Raw genomic sequence first — 19,753 nt, forward strand, 5'->3', positions numbered from 1 at the left:
TGACTTCCTTCTTTTCACCTCATATATTTTCTCCTCTCTATTATACATGTGCAATTGATTCAGTTATTTTACAAGGCAGCAGCTACTCTTCCTGGGGTCCAGCAACATTAAGGCAGTTTATACAATTTTAAATACATTACAATACATTCACAGACTGTGTATCCTCAGGACCCAACTCCATCACGACCACATACAGTGTGAGTCACATGACACCGGGGAGGGAAAATTAGGCCCAATTTGGACATTTTCACTTAGGGGTGTACTCACTTTTGTTGCCAGCGGTTTAGACATTAATGGCTGTGTGTTGAGTTATTTTGAGAGGACAGCAAATTTACACTGTTATACAAGCTGTACACTCACTACTTTACATTGTAGCAAAGTGTCATGTCTTCAGTGTTGTCACATGAAAAATATACTCAAATATTTACAAAAATGTGAGGGGGTGTACTCACTTTTGTGATATACTGTATATAGAGTACAAAATCCATGTGTACGTGTGTATGCTATTTTGTGTGTGTGTGTGTATGCATGCATTTATCTGTTTTTTAAATCAAATTTTACTGTTTGCATGAGTTACTCGATGTTGACTAGAGTTCCATGTAGTCATGGCTCTATTTAGTACTGTGCGCCTTCTGGTCTTGGGGACTGTGAAGAGACCTCTTGTGGCATGTCTCTAAGATGAAACTAAGATGAAAATTTGACTAAATCACAACCACACACATACAAGCTCGCACATGCACTTATAGACACACAGTATTTGCACAGTCTGTATATTTCTGTATGTGCTTCAGGAGTCATTTGTCCTCTCTTGGTTGACACCTTCTACCATATCTTTACATCTAGGCCTACAGAATCATATCATTGGGTCTAGGAATATTGGTAGGAATATGTTGGAATGTTGCTAGGAATATGAACTGTATCGTATCCATGAGGTGTTGTAATGGCTGGAACCTGGGACAAAAGGACACTTGAGTTCACATAACTTTGTGACTGATAATTTGAGTATTAGATTACTATGGGTCTATTTCAATTTAGGCAGATTGAGAATTACCAGCACCACAACACCCTCTGTTGACTTCTGACTATGTTCATAGATTATTTTTGTGTGTTTCTGAGGGCTTCATTGTAGCTTCAGACCCCATTGGTACTTGTGGCACTCTGTGTCTGTCCTCTGCCTTTTTAAGACGGATGAAGCCCTAAGCGCTCTCGTATTGTCTAATGCAACATGACAGCAGAGAGAGAGGTGTGGATGTTGGGTGGTGGAGAGAGAGATTTGGCTTCTATGACTGATGTCTGTCTCCGTGTTTTGTGTGTCTCATCTAACAATGGTGTTGCAGTAAATTAAGTGAAATAAGATGTAATTGACATTGATTACTACAGACACTAATGGACATAAGATCCTATACACTGCATGCTACAGAGTTAATTTTGATTGAAGAGGAATTTTAAAAAGGTCCGGTTGCACAAAACTCAGTCAAACAAATGTTTTATTACATCGGTTCTATGTATAATATAATCATATAAATACATTTTTATAGGACTGAGCAGAGTAAATTATGGTAATTAATTACAATATACATAATATGAATCAGAGACTAATTTTAAGTTATTCTAAAATGGCTAAGAATACTATGTATTTGTACACATCAACAAAACAAAAACTTCAGGGTATTTTCAGTATTTGCAATTCCCGTGCTGTTTCATTAAGTTGTGGGGTTTTGGTATTTTTTATTATGCAGAGCAACTCTTAGTGTTTTTTTATAAAATGAAAGGCAGACACAGGTAAGTGAGTAAGGTCTCTTTTAATGAAACAATGAAATCCTACAACCAGTGATTGAAATAATAAATGGTGGCCCATGTCTGTCTGTTTTAAACATCAGATCAGAAGACAACATCTCATCTGTGTAGTCCTTATTCCACCATTCAGGTATATCAACGTTTCTGAATTAAAAGTTGCTAGTCTATTTAGGCTACTTTGTCACATCACTCTGAATTTATCATCAACTCCCGAATGACCCTTTTACCTATCATTTAAAAAGTACATGGAAACTCAACCCTGTACCAGGTGTGTTTGTGTGGGCATCCCAATCCCTTTATAGATTCCCCGTTTTATACTCTCTGGGTTCACCACCATAGTCCGCATCTGAACTAAAAATCCCCAAATGGAACCAAAATGTTAAAAAGCACACAGAAAAACACATCTATTCCTCTGTCTAGATATCCTACATGAAAATCTGCCACTTCTGAATGTATATTTACTGTGTTCCCTCAAGACATAGAATATTCGTTGGGGCTCTGGATGTGTGTGTGGTAATCATAACCTGCATCACATCATTGTCATCATATATGCAATTTTTTATCAAATCAAACAATATCAAATGAATGCGTTAAAAGCAACAACATGAAGCTTGATACTCTGGTTTTAATATACAGTACATAGACGAAAATAAAGATGAAAATAAGTTATGAGAAGCATTATATATGTGCTTGACATGTGAATGAATGTAAATACAGTAAACAGTCAAGTCATTTTCATCTGACTCTGTTTCTCTGTGTGGCAGTGTCACGTTATTTTGAGCATACAGGGGAAAGGCTGAATCTGCATGCGAAAGTCCTCCCTATTAAACTGATCAAAAGAAGGAAAACCAGAAAATAAACTTGAGTAAGGTTCCTCTCCTCTTTTTCTTCCCCCTCTCCCATCTTCACCTAGAAGTCCATGGACATTGAGCGCTGCTGGGGGTCGACGATGCTGGTGTTATTGCGGCCCCCGTTGCGGGAGCTGAGGGTGCCACAGCCTCCTGGCCCAGCACTTGGCCCGGCCGCTCCGCCGCGGACGTAGATCTCACAGGGGATCTCCTCCATGACGCGGTCTTCAATGACCTTCTCGGCGCAATCGTGAGTCTGTTTGTAGCCGTAGCAGCTTTTCTTATAGGTGCTGTTAAAGGTCTTCATGGGCGGGGGCTTGGAGAAGTCGTTGTGGTAGGAGAGCTCCATGGAGCTGAGGGTGGTGCGGCTCTGCTTCATGCTGCCCCCCGAGGCCTGCAAGCCACAATGGTGCTCGTGGACACAGCGCGACGTGGTGGAGGAGCGGCGCAGCTTGTGGTAGCTCTCCAGCTCCTCTGATAGGTCGGCCAAGTCAGAGGAGATCTCCTTGTCACGGAGGGAGAAGAGCTCGTAGTGGGGAGGGTCAAAGACTTCCTGGAAGCCAGCCTTGTTGAAGACTGGCCGGCGTGCTACCAACTTCTTCCTGGGCTGCTTCATCTGGACCAGGATGGAGATGATGAGTAGGACTAAAACAACGCCTGAGGACACGCCGATCACCGTGCCGTGGGTATTAGTGATCTGATGGAACAGGCCATTGGATTTCTTCTCTGTGAAGCGGAAAAAACAGTAAGTCTACTATAATGGTTTGGTTGTTGCAAGTCAATTTACCACGTGATAAAAGTACTAAATGATTAAAAGTATACAATAAGAAATTACATTTTTACTCACCCTTACAATGGTTCTCATCCCAGGGGTAGACACAGTTCTGAACCCCATTACACACCAAGGAGTTATTGATGCACATGTTGCTATGGCAAAAAAATGTGTTGCTATTGCATGGGGCTGAAACAAGACAAGGTAAAGTTATTAAAGATGAAAACTACTGCAATAAACGCTATATGTCTGCAACTTGAAACCATACATCATCATTTACAGCTTTCATGACATGATCGGCAATTGAAATGGCTGCTTCTCCTAGCAACCATGCAGAGTGAAAAAAAAACAGCGTAGAGTATGGAGTGCAGCAAATCAATTTAGACGGCCATCACGAGGCACAGATGGCCAGGCGCGCTGAGACTCCTGACTAAACTAGCTCTTACAAGGCTAGTCACGAGACAGCCGAGAAGGCTGGTAAATTAAACGTGGCTGCTGGGCCCAGGAGATGGATGTGCGAGGCTGGTTCTGTGGGTCCTAACAGGATGCCCCCCGCCACACATTTACCCCCCCCCCCCCCCCCCAATCTGACAGTACTACAGAAAGGTAGACACAAGCCCCCACCAGGTCCCACCGCACCCCTGACACATACACGCTGTTTAGGGCCTGTTGCCGAGCACCAAACCATTCCCCTCCACTGCCGCGAGGCTAAGCAGTTCTGACAGCGGGATGAAGGGGTCATAACACGCCTTCGTCTCCCGTTGAGTGCCTAGAGTTCCCCTGACTATGCGCTCACTTCCAAACTGATTAGACATCTCTCGCCTTCAAAAAGCTTGTTCTCTCTCTGGGTGTCAGCGCTGGTTCGTGTTCCCCATCTTCACAGTTCCCCTTGAGAGCCCAGAACCACAGAGGTAATGAAAATGATGATGCACAGTACTCTCTCTGCGTGTCAATGGTGTTCTGAGATGGATAAGGACTAAAATATCCAAGGTGATGGTCCAGGTAAAAGTGCCTTGACTGATTACTAAGATGAATGTCTCTGTTTTGTCCTTTAATTGAACCCCGGTCTATGACATTGGGACAACATGAATTTGAAATGCAAGACAAACACTATGAAAAATGTGATCTTTTTTAATATGCATCAGAATGTTTAAGAGCTCTCTTAAAAAAACATCTGTTGAATTTAAAAAAGGTAATGAAGTGCTGCGTGATGGGAATAAAAAAAACGATATCGAAAATGAATACAGGAATTAATATATCTCTGATTATTCAGGCATTTAGTTAAACTATTACAGTGTGGTGGAGGAACAACTGAAGAGATTATTTCCAAAGTGCTATATCGACTAATTCTTCACATGAGTGTTTTTTCATGAGAAACTAATGGTTATGGGTGCCTATGTGTGTGTAAAATATTACTCTTCTCAGAATTTAATTAATAGATTTGAGATGTTTATTAAAATGGGTTTTGTTGCAAAACACTATATATCCATTGTTTAGCTGGAATGGAATGTTTGTATCCTGTATATTTAACATATAAATTAAACCCATCATAAAATCGAACCCAATGCTATAGTGTTGGGTGCCCTGTGGAACAAGGCGTAAGTCCCTATATAGTGCACTACTTTTGACCAAAGCCCAAATCTCATATTACTGTTTTATATACATTACCGTTCAAAAGTTTGAGGCCACTTAGAAATGTCCTTGTTTTTGAAAGAAAAGCAATTTTTTTTGTCCATTAAAATAACATAAAATTGATCAGAAATACAACACGAGCAATAGACATTATACCGGTAGAAATCTGTCCTTTGGTTTGATGAGTCCAAATGAGATTTTTGGTTCCAACCGCCCTGTCTTTGTGAGACACAGAGTAGGTGAACGGATGATCTCCGCATGTGTGGTTCCCAACGTGAAGCATGGAGGAGGAGGTGTGATGGCGCTTCTCTGGTGACACTGTCTGTGATTTATCTAGAATTCAAGGCACATTTAACCAGCATGGCTACCATATCATTCTGCAGTGATACGCCATCCCATCTGGTTTGCGCTTAGTGAGACTATAATTTTTTTTCTCAACAGGACAATGACCCAAAACACACCTCCAGGCTATGTAAGGGCTATTTTACCAAGAAGGAGTGTGATGGAGTGCTGCATCAGATGACATGGCCTCCACAATTCCCCAACATCTAACAAATTGAAATGGTTTGGGATGAGTTGGACTGCAGAGTGAAGGAAAAGCAGCCAACAAATGCTCAGCATATGAGGGAACTCCTTCAAGACTGTTGGAAAAGCATTCCAGGTGAAGCTGTTTGAGAGAATGCCAAGAGTGTGCAGAGCTGTCATCAAGCCAAAGGGTGGCTACTTTGAAGAATCTAAAATATATTTTGATGTGTTTAACACTTTTTTGGTTACTACATGATTCCATATGCGTTAAATTCATAATGTCTTCACTATTATTCTACAATGTAGAAAATAGTAAAAATAAAGAAAAACCCTTGAATGAGTAGGTGTGTCCAGACTTTTGACTGGTACTGTATGTTTATTATATACAGTTTAAGTCTGAAGTTTACATACCTTAGCCAAATACATTTAAACTCAGTTTTTCACAACTCCTGACATTTAATCCTAGTAAAAAATTCCCTGTCTTAGGTCAGTTAGGATAACCACTTTATTTTAATAATGTGAAATGTCAGAATAATAGTAGAGAATGTTTTATTTCAGCTTTTATTTCTTTCATCACATTCCCAGTGGGTCGGAAGTTTACATACACTCAATTAGTATTTGGTAGCATTGCCTTTAAATTGTTTAACTTGGATCAAACATTTTGGGTAGCCTTCCACAAGCTTCCCACAATAAGTTGGGTGAATTTTGGCCCATTCCTCCTGACAGAGCTGGTGTCACAGTCAGGTTTGTAGGCCTCCTTGCTCGCACACGCTTTTTCCAGTTCTGCCCACACATTTTCTATAGGATTGAGGTCAGGGCTTTGTGATGGCCACTCCAATACCTTGACTTTGTTGTCCTTAAGCCATTTTGCCACAACTTTGGACGTATGCTTGGGGTCATTGTCCATTTGGAAGACCCATTTGCGACCAAGCTTTAACGTCCTGACTGATGTCTTGAGATGTTGCTTCAATATATCCACATAATTTTCCTCCTCATGATGCCATCTATCCCTCCTGCAGCAAAGCACCCCCACAACATGATGCTGCCACCCCCGTGCTTCACAGTTGGGATGGTGTTCTTTGGCTTGCAAGCCTCCCCCTTTTCCCTCCAAAGATAACGATGGTCATTATGGCCAAACAGTTCTATTTTTGTATCATCAGACCAGAGGACATTTCTCCAAAAAGTACGATCTTTGTCCCCATGTGCAGTTGCAAACCGTAGTCTGGCTTTTTCATTGGCGATTTTGGAGCAGTGCTGAGCGGCCTTTCAGGTTATGTCGATATCGGACTCGTTTTACTGTGGATATAGATACTTTTGTATCCATTTCCTCCAGCATCTTCACAAGGTCCTTTGCTGTTTTGGGATTGATTTTCACTTTTCGCACCAAAGTACGTTCATCTCTAGGAGACAGAATGCGTCTTCTTCCAGAGCGGTATGACAGCTGCGTGGTCCCATGGTGTTTATACAGATGAACACGGTACCTTCAGGCATTTGGAAATTGCTCCCAAGGATTAACCAGACTTGTGAAGGTCTACAATTATTTTAAGAAGTCTTGGCTGATTTTTTTTGATTTTCCCATGATGTCAAGCAAAGAGGCACTGAGTTTGAAGTTAGGCCTTGAAATACATCCACAGGTACACCTCCAATTGACTCAAATGAGGTCAATTTTCAAAATAGCCTCCAACACTCTACTCAACAAATTGGATGCAGTATATCACAGTGCCATCCGTTTTGTCACCAAAGCCCCATATACTACCCACCACTGCGACCTGTACGCTCTCGTTGGCTGGCCCTCACTTCATACTCGACACCAAACCCACTGGCTCCAGGTCATCTACAAGTCTCTACTAGGTAAAGCCCCGCCTTATCTCAGCTCACTGGTCACCATAGCAGCACCCCACCCGTAGCACGTGCTCCAGCAGGTATATCTCACTGGTCACCCCCAAAGCTAATTCTTCCTTTGGCCGCCTTTCCTTCCAGTTCTCTGCTGCCAATGACTGGAACAAACTGCAAAAATCACTGAAGCTGGAGACACATATCTCCCTCATCAGCTTTAAGCACCAGCTGTCAGAACAGCTCACAGATCACTGCACATAGCCCATCTGTAAATAGCCCATCCAACTACCTCATCCCCAAACTGTATTTATTTATCTTGCACCCCAGTATCTCTACTTGCACATCTACCATTCCAGTGTTTAATTGGTATATTGTAACTACTTTATCCCCATGGCCTATTTATTGCCTTACCTCCCTTATCCTACCTCATTTGCACATACTGTATATACCGGTAGACCTTTTCTACTCTATTATTGACTATATGTTTGACTTACTCCATGTGTAACTCTGTGTTGTTGTATGTGTCAAACTGCTTTGCTTTATCTTGGCCAGGTCGCAGTTGCAAATGAGAACTTGTTCTCAACTAGCCTACCTGGTTAAATAAAGGTTAAATAAAAAATATATATATTTAGATTTTCCCATGATGTCAAGCAAAGAGGCAATGAGTTTGAAGGTAGGCCTTGAAATACATCCACAGGTACACCTCCAATTTACTCAAATGATGTCAATTATACTATCAGAAGCTTCTAAAGCCATGACATCATTATCTGGAATTTTCCAAGCTGGTTAAAGGCACAGTCAACTTAGTGTATGTAAACTTCTGACCCACCAGAATTGTGATACAGTGAATTATAGATTATTTAATTTATCTGTAAACAATTGTTGGAAAAATTACGTGTCATTCACAAAGTAGATGTCCCAACCGACTTGCCAAAACTATAGTTTGTTAACAAGAAATTTGTGGAGTGGTTGAAAAACAAGTTAATGACTCCAACCTAAGTGTATGCAAACTTCCGACTTCAACTGTGTATGTATACACACACACACAATCATTTTTGAAAATAATAAACACACCAATTTATTTCAGAAGTTCTGTAGCCCTTTACACTCATACCCGTTTACGGGTTGAGAATGGCAGATTTGGACACTGATAAGCACCTAAATTAGAACGCAGTGGCTGTACAGTAACATGCTATGTTTAACTTCCGAGGTCCGGCTCTGCGCTTCACAGTGCTGTATGGGTTTTGACTGACAGTCGTTCTGAACTTGAGCACTGCACGCGACAAGAAGTCTCCCCCATCCTTCCCGCTAATTGGGCAACTTTTGCACATTTTTGTTGTCTGAGTGAGGAAAATGCGATCAATTAAGATGACCAATGTATTTTGAAAGATTAGACGTTGAGGATTACAACAAATACAGCTTTGATGTCATACAAACATGGCAAACAACTGAGTCCAAATGTGCACTTGACATTTCCATATCATAACACTCATGTCATATATAGTGTCAACATTCATGATCTTTATGTTTGATGTACAGTTACTAGGTGACATGGTGTCATACTCTGGGTTGTTCTGAACAGAATGAGCTCACGTTTGTCTATTGTGAAGAACATTTGCCGCAGAACACGCACCTAAATGCACTCAGGACTCCTTTATACACGCACCAAAATTACTATCGGTTTCTCTGAATTTCCTTGTGAAAGCCTAAGAAACATTTAAATATAGCCCTATCCATGTAGGCCACGAGTGTAAAGGGTTAAACAAACAAAAAAAAGCACATTTACTAACATTTCTGAAAATGGATATCGTGTTTTGGAATAAAAGTCTTCCAACTGTTTCCTCCGTGGAAATGTTCTGGAATTTACATACAACCTTTGAACCACATCTGATGCTTTATGCAGTGATTCTGATCATAATAACATAATAATAATGACAAATGAGTCAGGTTTTCCATTCCTCAATGGAAGATACATCCCATTTGTCCATTGTGAATGATGACCCATAATTATGGCCAGTACACGCATATCAATAACTTGTCATTTTCTTTGAGGTACTCAGCAAAGACGGGGGGAAATAATTTGCGATATCACTGCTTAGTATGCCACTTTAATTAACTTTCCATTTCTAAAATGAGAGTTCAAAGTCAGTCAGTCAGTTGTTTACTATTCAGAGGATGTGATGTCGTCAATAAATCAAGAAGAATCATGGGCAGTTGGCCTCATCTATCTCTTCCAACCTTTCATAAATCTGCTGTGTGTCTGGAGAAAATACTGACCACTAAATTGTGAGAATAAAAAATAAGGAGACAAGAGGACCTGCCAATTGATAAAGTACTCAGACTGATCGTAATTATTTATCTCCAAATTAACTCTTGATTTTGATGGCCCACAATAACCGCAAGTAAGATTTTTGATGAATGAAGGAGAACACTCACGGTCGACAAATGAGGTGAAGAGCATCTGGAAGCGGCTGAGTCGGCTCTTCTCGTCGGCCCACATCCTCACCACTCCCACCCCGTTGGTTAGCATGACGTCATTAGCCACGGTGCTGCAGAACTTGGCCTTTAGGTTTTCGATGGCACTGCTGCCGTCGTACACCGCCACAAAGTTCTTGTTGCACTCGTTGGAGTGCTCCATCTGGTATTCCAGGAAGCGAATGAAAATCTACAGCCAGAAATCGCCACGTTACAACACAGAACCATGGTTACTCTGCTGCCATTCAGAAAGAAATGAAACCCAAATTAAGTGAAAATTGAAGCATTTATAAAGGGATATTGGTACTGAAGGATAATAGACTCATACTCATCCTGGTAGGCTTAGCGCAATTGTACAGCACACAACCACCGGGAATCATTGACATCAGATGAATAGTTGTAGAACTAAATCTTTTGAGCACAAGATTTATGCTTGGCCCCCTAATAGGCTCTAATCTTAACATTCTGTCAATACCAAAGCTGTCTCTCTATCGTTCTAGAGAGCACATTGTGAATTCAGCCCGGAACAATCCAGCCTCTTTAGCACATTTGAACTCGTAAGACTGCAGACATCAAGTGACTGCTTTTAGCTTCATTCCCAGTACTGCCGATTCTATTTTCTGCGTTATTGGCCTAATACCTGCTGCCCTGGTTATGCTACTGCTAATTCTGTTTCCACAGCAGAGAGAGTGTCAGGGGACTGGTGTGTCTTACGCCCAGTCTCCTGTGTTCTAATCAATGGGTGTGTTTCCAGTGGCTGGACCTCTGCCGTGAGTGACGCGATGACCCATTTAGCCACTGGAGAGAAGGAGCGGGGCAACAAGATGTTCACCTTGGACTGAGGAGGAGCGCGGATGGTCCAGATACAGTCCAGAGCATCACCAGTCTTAATCTTATCCTCCTCCTCTACCTGACTGGAGCGGATAACACCATCATAGCCACCAACCTCAAACTGACAATCTGAGAAGAGAGAAAGGTGGAGGACAGGAGAAGGGGGTTATGGATAAGAGAAGGATTGCAGAAGAAGGAAAGGTGAGCATAAGGGAAGAGATAGAAAAACGTGAACAAAGAAACAAGAGAGATGTTAGAGAGGGAGAAAAGGGGAGAGAGAGAGAGAGAGGAGAGAGAAAGGAGAAAGAGATGTGTCTCTGTGTGTGAGAGAGCATGTGTCCGTGAAAGATAGCACCCAGTAAGCTTTAGAGCACAGAGCTCTTCAAATCGGATCGGACAAACCGGTGAAATATTGAAGCGCTTACCTGGAATCGGGTTTAACAGTCCACCCACGTGCAGATGAAAATCTGGGTCTGAAATTATAAACAGAAAAGCACATAAGTCCTGATCCACAGAGCTGGAATTCATGAGTAAAGAAAAGTGATAAGATCCCATTGAAGGAAGTCAGATAAACTGGGGAAGACCATTGGGAGCTAATATCTGTGACCCGATGTGAGACGCTGATTTCAGTGTCTAAGTATATACACAATTGGATGGTAACAAACAAGTAAAATGAGGCCTTTGACAGTGAATCTGCGGATGTGCTGTAGTCCTTATTATCCACACCTGTGACTGTGTGTGTAATGAGGATATGCCCAGTAGGCTAGCTCTAACTGAGAACGTGTACCTGCTATAAAGGTGTATTTGATACGGAACCCAACACCCTCCAGCTCCTCGTCGCTGGTGAACTTGATCCACATGAAACGGCCCGTGGAGGTGACCAGGCCTGGGTTCTTCGACCCACAGAAGCGGTCGATAATCGGTGAGAAGCCGAACGGACCGTCCCGTACCTCGATGTGATCAAACCGGCACTCGAAGGAGGGCTCCATGTAGTAGTTCTTATCAAAGGCCAACTGGATTCTTTGACGAGGGAGAGCTGGAGGAGGTGAGAGAGGAGGAGGAGGAGGGGTGTGTTGGGCTTTGTTTTTGCTAAAAGGCTTTGCTCCATGGACTGTGTTTACCAGTACAGCAGGGACTCAGTCCGCACACAAACTTGTTTAAAAATCTGGTAACAGCTAAACTCCTGTTTTCTACTCATATGCACAGCCAGTTTATGGACGCCTGCATAAATACACAAAGGTAGCCAAGCTTAGTGCTCGATTCAATCCATATTGCCGAAGTTCAGCCCTTACACTAATGCACATGTGCTGATGCATACACACAGGACGTGGCATGACTTGAAACGACTTGACATGTCGGCATGTTTCCTTGCAGGTTCTGAACCAAAACTTCAACCATACATTTGAGTTTCGAAGTTCGTGTCATGTAAATCACACCCCACATGACTGGCTCAAGTAGCCTCCCAGAATCAACATGACGACCACTTGCACATACCATTTTTTATTAAAAGCTAGCTAATTCCTGTCTTCATAGATGAATTACATATGCATCAGACTGCCTGCAATACTAAAATGTCAAACGGTAGGAAAATTGATAAGAGCGGGTAATGCCTTTGAACTGAAACAAATGATACCACCATTTAAATGACGATGTCACAGCTCAGGCACACACGTAAAGACAAATCATGTCACTAGCTCGCCCACACTGACACAAATCATGTCACCGCCGGCACACACACACCGAAACAAATTAGCTGTACTTCCAAGGTATGTGGGAAGGGTAATGCCACTATTTTAAACAGGAATAAATGACGGAAGCCTACCGTACAGATTCCAAACCGGCTGCCAAACCGGTAGTACTGTTATCAGAACACTAAATCACATGTATATTTCCCTCGGTAAGGACTAGAAACAAGAGCTCTCAGTTAAAAGTAGCTACATACATACCACATATAGCTTAGCTGGATAACTCAATACAACAACAGACTGAAACAATCAAATAAATACACAAATCGCTAACCAAGAGTCACATCATCTGAGAGACAAAAGTCTCTGGAATGCAGTCAACAAGCCATAAATGGTGAAATATAAACCAGGTTGACTGACATTTCTGACTGATCAGTATTGAGTGACTCACCCTCCTATGACCTTTGGAGATGAGCGATACCATTCATTATTGGGCTTGAGTCGTGATGATCTCGGAGAATTGGCCTCGTTTAGCCCTGCTCATTGTACATGCACATTGATCATTTGGATTGTCAATGCCGTTTTGTCAAGGTAGGTTCTATGGCTATGCTAGTTGATGTCTCCACAGGGGGAGCCCTTGAGCTTCACTAAGTCTTCTATTTATCTCCCCGACTGACGAAATCACACTATCAGTTCCTGCAGCCTACTTCGACTGGACTGAGTTTTACCACAAACATATAGGTTTTGGACTTTTGGATGACATGACTCTGATAAGACGCATATAGTGACTGACAGGCTGTTAAAATTGCGACAAACCAATAAGCGGCTGTTATCCAGGTTCTAAGGCACTGCTGAGGCCATTTTCGTTTGAGCGGGCAGAAACGGACATGTACCTTCCAAGATGTAAACACACTCCTTGTTAGGGGGGTATGTGTTGGGGTAGTTGGGGGACGTGAAGACTCCCCCGTTGATGTTGCGGACCCAGGTGCCACATTCGTTAAGATTCTGAGGGGGACTGCCTTCATTCTGAGAAAAGGACTCTGAGAAAAGACAGTGAAGAGAATCAAGACCATGTTTGAATTGGGATATGTATGGGATTAGATCAATTTGTTGTGCTGCTGCCAGTGAACATGTTTTATGTGCAACAACGTGACCAATTATTCCCCCATAATATGACAACAGGAGACGCACCTTTAGTTCTCTGTGCCAGAGCAAATCCCTCTTCTATCAGAATAAGGAGTACCCAGGCTGCAAGGGAAACACATTCCAATGTCAATGATTTGCACCGTTATTTTTCACAAAAGGACAATCTAATACAGGTGGAACAGGTAAAAACAATTGAATCAAAGTGTTGAAATAATAGGCAAACACACTAGCTCACACACACCTCATTAAAAAGCAATTACGTGAAGCTTGAAATCAGCTAGTTAAGATAGGAAATAGTAATTACCAGTTTAAATGAGAAACATGCCTTCTATTCTGTTGGGTGAGATAATTATAAACCTTTTTTGTTGTTGTTGTTACAAAATGGTGTATGTGTGATTATTGGAACAGCGGTGGTGCAGGAGCTATACCGGGCATCATTAAGAACTATAGCCTTACTTATATCCATCATAACCTAACATAACCGTGCACGCAAGCACACACACACGCGTACACACACACAGTGAAAGAGCCAATGATCTACGACATTGACAGTAACATATAGTTAAGATGCATCTTGCAATTGATCTGTACGATGTACAACAATACTTGACAGAATATTGATCCTTGGGTCTTGTAGATGTATCCCTGCCATTGTATTTCATAGGTTGTGCCATTGAAAGCTTATCTAAAAAGCATCTTATCGGAGCCAAGACATATCACAGCCAAAAGTCTGAAGCTAAACTCGATGCCTAAAGAGCTCTCTCCTCCATACCATGTACAGCTAAATAAAGAAGGCTGTATATCTGTGTATGTGTTATCATATTGTCCTCCGATGGCGTGTCAGGGAGCACTCATTGGTTGGCCCACATCATCACGCCTATCAGAGCATCCGCCAACCCTTCAGCCTCCTGTCCTGAATGAAGACAGAACCAGAACAAATGGGATAAAGCTCACAGGCGTGATGCCATAATGAGAGACAGGCATCCGGAGGCAGCAGCACCAGCACTGCACTGTGTATTATATCTGTGCTAAAACTGCCCGCAGTACCCCTGTGCACATTTCAGCCCACGACACTACTGTCTTCTCCAGATAAGCCCGATGTAGGTTTACCCCCAACAGATTTTAATACACTGCGCTATATCACATTAAACCATGAGCGAGAGCCTGACTGATGCATAATGAAACATGGATTGACTATAGCCACCTAGGCTTGCAAAAAGAAATCAGACAGCATGTTCTCTACTATACACACATCCATGCGCACATACACACACACACACACCCTCGCTCTTCCCAGCCTTGATACGCTGAAGGCCAAAAGGCCACACTGCACACACACACACACACACACACACGCACACTTTTCCATGCACGGCCTGACTATGAGGCTATTCACATAGATTTGCCCTTTCCGGATCCTACTCCACTATGGGGGACCACTGAAAGAACATAACCTCTTAAAAGCAGTCTATGGCAGACATTCATTGTATAACACAGTTGGTTCAAACAGCTTTGAATGGACCTGAAAGTCTGAATTGAAAAGGTTGAATGCCTTTACAAGATAGCCTACACTACTGGAAGAACATGAGTGGGAGAGCATTGTAAATACAAATGGATGGCCTACCACATTGCTTGGTTAAATTAACCCAAAAAGCATAGATATGGCCTCTTTGGATGTTTGCTGATGCATTTTGATCCTGCAATTATATTACAAAATAAAACATGGGGCTATACAGAGTTAAAACGCTACAGTCATTTGTTGATAATTCTAAGACTAGACTTTGTGCCTTTCGCGACTGAAATAGCCCAGTCCTACTGAAGTGTACTCAACATGATTTTCTCCCCCTCGGTGATAAGATTCAGTGCAGTTTACAGGCTAGGTGTGTTAAAAAATAGTTGGCAGTCCCTTTAATAATAGGCCTAGAGTACAGTACAAAACACAATGATTTCATAGCAGAATATCGTGTTTTAAAATGAGCTGCAAACCGCTGCCGTGGCCTTGTCCCAGATGTGGCGCGAATCAGCAGGAGCTGTCACTTCAGCTAAAACATGGCGATTTTGGCGAGGAGTTTTTTAAACTCTATTTGCTTTTACCATTTGTATTCATCACACATGACTTGAGATGTTCGGGATGTCTCATGGTCTGACAAACACCGCTCTAGCTCTGTCACCTTTTACCACAGACGCAGAAGTGTTACACATGTGGATTGAGACGCATCCAATGCAAAAAAAAAAACACATCTAGTTTAAATTGACCGATTTTTTTTTTTTTACAATTTGGATTTTCTTTATGCTAAATAGATTTCCGCGGTGGCGCCGACATCGACCTTAGGCGTTAATAGAAAAGTAGCCTAAATTGGAATGCATTCTTCCGGATTGTGTAGCCTTGTGCAAAGATCACATCTTTATAAATTAGGATATTGGCACGTTTCAAAGATGACCCCTTGCAGTAGTCTAAAAAGCTAATATAACTGAATAGAAGTAAACCTGCAGGTGGCGATGCCATTCAGGGATTTAGGCTTCTTGCAAACATGCAGAACGCAATAAAACAACTTGGCGCAAGAAAAAATATAACGGGAGACATTTGGTAAGGGTGAGTTGTCTATATTGCAGAAGAATAAGGGATGAATTATATCACAGGCGATGCGAGTGATTAATAGCCTTTTGTATCATATCAGTGGTCCTTAATACGATCCAAAAGCGCTCAATGCCCAGTAAAACTCACCTCTGTGCATTTCCTCTCCCTGTGTGGTGGTGCCAAATACGTTCTCCTTCTTAAGCTTGGGGAGTTACACGCTTTCTCTCTCCATTTTATGGATCCAAGGCATTGAGTCGCTTTTTATAAAATCCAACTTTTCATTGACCGCCTTAATTCCATAGTCAGAAAGACAATCATCAACTCCGAATTTCCTCTGAGGAAAACAAGCGCTTCTTCTTCAACCACTCCCGATAAGTATTAGATACAACGTTAATTCCATCTAGACAGGTGTCTTGTAGTTCCACATGCAACATATGCTATTATTAAAGTAGGTTGCATTGTCCAGTGAGGTTGAGCAGCAGAGTATCCGAGAGACGCGCACAGAGCGGTCTGTGGCTGAACTGAAGTAATGGCACTAAACAAGGCTCATTTAAGCTCCGGGCGATGTTTGCGTGAATGAGCAGCTTGTACGCATGTACCCCATCACCGAGTGTAAATCGGATACGTTCTCTTTCGCTGCGTACAAGTCTCTGCTCTGTTCTTGTTGCATTGAAAGATTATATTGGTAAAATTGAGCAAAGCCATTTATGATATACAGTAATACAAAATGAATGGAGCAATGGGGTTATGTGCTTTGCGCAAAAAAAAAACGGAAAAGTTGACAGCATACAATTAGGATAATATTTACTCAGTAAGTTGTTGCCAAGAGACAATCGTGAAAAAACATCAACAGACAGTAAAACATCAACTGCTATTAAAATGATGGCTACCATTTTACCACAAGTGCCAGATTGCAATACATTATGCTACATGAGCTAAAAAGAACTCAAAACTGTAGGCTATGCCAAGTTGTCACTTTCAATCGTTTCTTTGGTCATCAGCTCACTAGGATAATTCCATTTTTCGGATGGACGTGCCAGTCTATGAAACGATCGGCAAAAGTGAGACGGAAATACATTTAAATTAATTCAAAACAAGTGAGAACCACCACGAATTAAGCACGATAAACACTTTAATTTTCACCCCATCATCCCAGAAACATTCTCAACAGAAATGATCACACTTCAGTTGAACATTTCCGATTACACGCACAATCCACACACAAACACATAAATACAATCAATTAGACTGATCACTATCAATCATTATAAAAAATAAAAAAAAGTTCAAACCAGACATGAGATGACACGTGCCCCACGTTAATTCCAAATTAAATAGAAGGATTAATAGAAGAAGCTTTGACATTGGTGATACTATGTATGAGTGCACTTTCTGTTGGTTAAAGAACACACCTATTTCCCCTTGTAAGTAGAAGTAGTTTAAGTGTTATGTGGACCATTCTTCAATTGACCGCCACAGTTTCATTTCGATTTTTAATGAACACAAGTGTTTGACACTCCAAAAACACACCATGTTTATCATGCGAGACAAACACGATTATTAAGAGTGAGAAAGACTAAAAAGCTAAGGACATGACCAAACCAGAGGGGTCAGTAGTACAGGCCATTCCAATACCACCGTGAGTGACGGCAGTGGAGAGTGGGAGCGGTCAAACAAGGAGAAGACATTGTGTCCGGTATTTGGAGGGGAATTTGGAAAAAAAGGAGAGGAAAAATACATAATGAACTTGACACATACACTAACCCCTCATTATGGACCATGTACTATGTGCATTATATACAGTAGAGCACAATGGATGCATCCAGTGTAAGTACCCTGTTTGGGTCAGTGGACTCTATGTGTAAGATCTCACTGTAGTAGTAAAACGGGAAACAATAACCTTTGCAGATTGACATACAGGAAGACAATAGACGGACATAAATATTCAAGTAGCATTACAATAGCAATGCTTCCCCCAAAACAAACACATCGCTAATGTGTTTTGCAGATCAGGATGACTTGGATTGAACATTTAAACATTATTGCAAAATTCATGACGCAAACTGTTAGTGCCCATTTGACAAGCATACATAATGAGCTGAGCCAAACCATTGAATAAAAAAAGGAAACTGGGATATAACTCAGTGTAATTTCACTCAGTAGTCCTGTTTAGATTTGGGTGCATCCATCATTTTGGCCCTTGAAATGTATAAGGAAATGTGAATTAAAAAAAGAACATTTAAATTCCAACCAAAACTGTGCAAGTATGCCAGAAGTAACCTGTCTGTCTCTTTTACATTTGATAATGTCTAATGGATATATAAACACTTTAAATGGCTCATCGTCAAGAGGCGGAGGGGATCAAATAAATAAACAATTCCATCGACCAGCAAACTTCAATAAAACAGAAAGCTGGCATGACTTTTTTCCCCATGGTCCATCTCTTCCTGTGCTCCTTCACATGGCATCAAAATGGAACCGGTGTGCTTCCTGTCTCTTCTCCCGGTCGTCCGCTTTCTGAAACCCACACAGGGCAATGGTCAGGGGTCATGAGTCAGACCAACACAGACAAGCAGAGTCTAACAGTCAGTGAGAGAAATATATATATATATATATATATATATATATATATATATATATATATATATATATATAGATAGATAGAGAGATAGAGAGATAGAGAGATAGAGATATATAGAGAGAGAGAGAGAGAGATATATATATATATATATATATATATATATATATATATATATATATATATATATATATATATATATATATATATATATATATATAGAGAGAGAGTGATAGATAGAGAGATAGAGAAATGTGGGGCTGACACCATTATAGAATTGTAATGAAACTGGCAGACCTACTGAGTGGTCATATGGCTACAATCTGAGACAGGCAATCATTATTACAAGTGTTAATGGGATCTCACTTCAATGTACGATTACGTACCCTCTGCGGATGCATGAGGATCATTCACGTTTATTTTTTTTAGCTTTCCCTTGACAACAGGCAGCACATAAAAGGCACGTATGATGAAAAAAAAGGAGAAGCTTCAAAAATGCAGCGGCGATGAAGCTGACAGATTTGTTCTGGAACTACTCGCCATACGACAGACAGTCCTGATGGAGGACACCGACATCTAAGCAGAGAGTCTGTCGGCCGTATCTGTGTTGCTCAGGACTTAAGGGAGCCGACTGTCTTTAGGACTGAGTGTTACTTACACTTGTTCTTATGGCGTGTACACAGAACATGAACATACTGTTATACGCTCCTTAGGTCTCATTCAGTGAGCTGGCTTGTAATCCTGTCAGTATTGCTATTTCATTGTGGTGTATGAACATGAAATAATTGAGTGTTCGGGGGATATAATTGTGTCGTTATTCCGTGTGCGATTTCATCAGTGTCATTTATTGAAGGGTCTGAAACCTACTGATTGAATTTGAAGTTCAGTAACACGATAACTTGACCTATTTGAAAGGTCTACTGTATGCAGTAACCTATCCATACTCTGTGCTAAGGCTATGGGGCCTTGAACTAGCATAAAATAAGACCTTTGTCACAATGTATGCATTGTGCAACGTGGAGGCATAATGCAGCCTTCACTGTTCCGAAA

At 41.4% G+C, this 19,753-nt stretch overlaps 2 protein-coding genes across 3 annotated transcripts in view; both read right to left on the reverse strand.

Annotated features, from left to right (window-relative positions):
• Positions 1–1,783: 1,783 nt before the first annotated feature.
• Positions 1,784–16,759, reverse strand: LOC129834341 (neuropilin and tolloid-like protein 2). 2 transcript variants are annotated; one of them, XM_055899241.1, is made up of 9 exons: positions 16,273–16,754; positions 13,593–13,649; positions 13,295–13,441; positions 11,504–11,752; positions 11,142–11,189; positions 10,718–10,845; positions 9,847–10,075; positions 3,493–3,606; positions 1,784–3,371 (listed from the first exon to the last, which is right to left on the reverse strand). In XM_055899241.1, exons 1-9 carry the CDS (start codon positions 16,280–16,282, stop codon positions 2,707–2,709), a joined length of 1,647 nt encoding a protein of 548 aa, XP_055755216.1. In that variant the 5' UTR covers positions 16,283–16,754; the 3' UTR covers positions 1,784–2,706. The 2 variants fall into 2 exon arrangements, with proteins under 2 accessions (XP_055755216.1, XP_055755217.1); XM_055899242.1 differs by lacking the exons at positions 13,295–13,441; positions 13,593–13,649 and having other exon boundaries at positions 16,273–16,759.
• Positions 16,760–17,239: 480 nt separating this feature from the next.
• The window catches only part of LOC129834339 (T-cell immunomodulatory protein-like), a 118,831-nt gene continuing 116,317 nt past the window's right edge, over positions 17,240–19,753 (reverse strand). Inside the window, exon 18 of the mRNA XM_055899239.1 lies at positions 17,240–18,642. Within this exon, the coding sequence (XP_055755214.1) occupies positions 18,583–18,642 (60 nt within the window). The 3' untranslated portion in view covers positions 17,240–18,582. The remainder of the gene's footprint in view (positions 18,643–19,753) is intronic.

The sequence above is a fragment of the Salvelinus fontinalis genome, chromosome 35 (genome assembly GCF_029448725.1).
Source record: "Salvelinus fontinalis isolate EN_2023a chromosome 35, ASM2944872v1, whole genome shotgun sequence".
Taxonomy (NCBI): Eukaryota; Metazoa; Chordata; class Actinopteri; order Salmoniformes; family Salmonidae; genus Salvelinus; species Salvelinus fontinalis.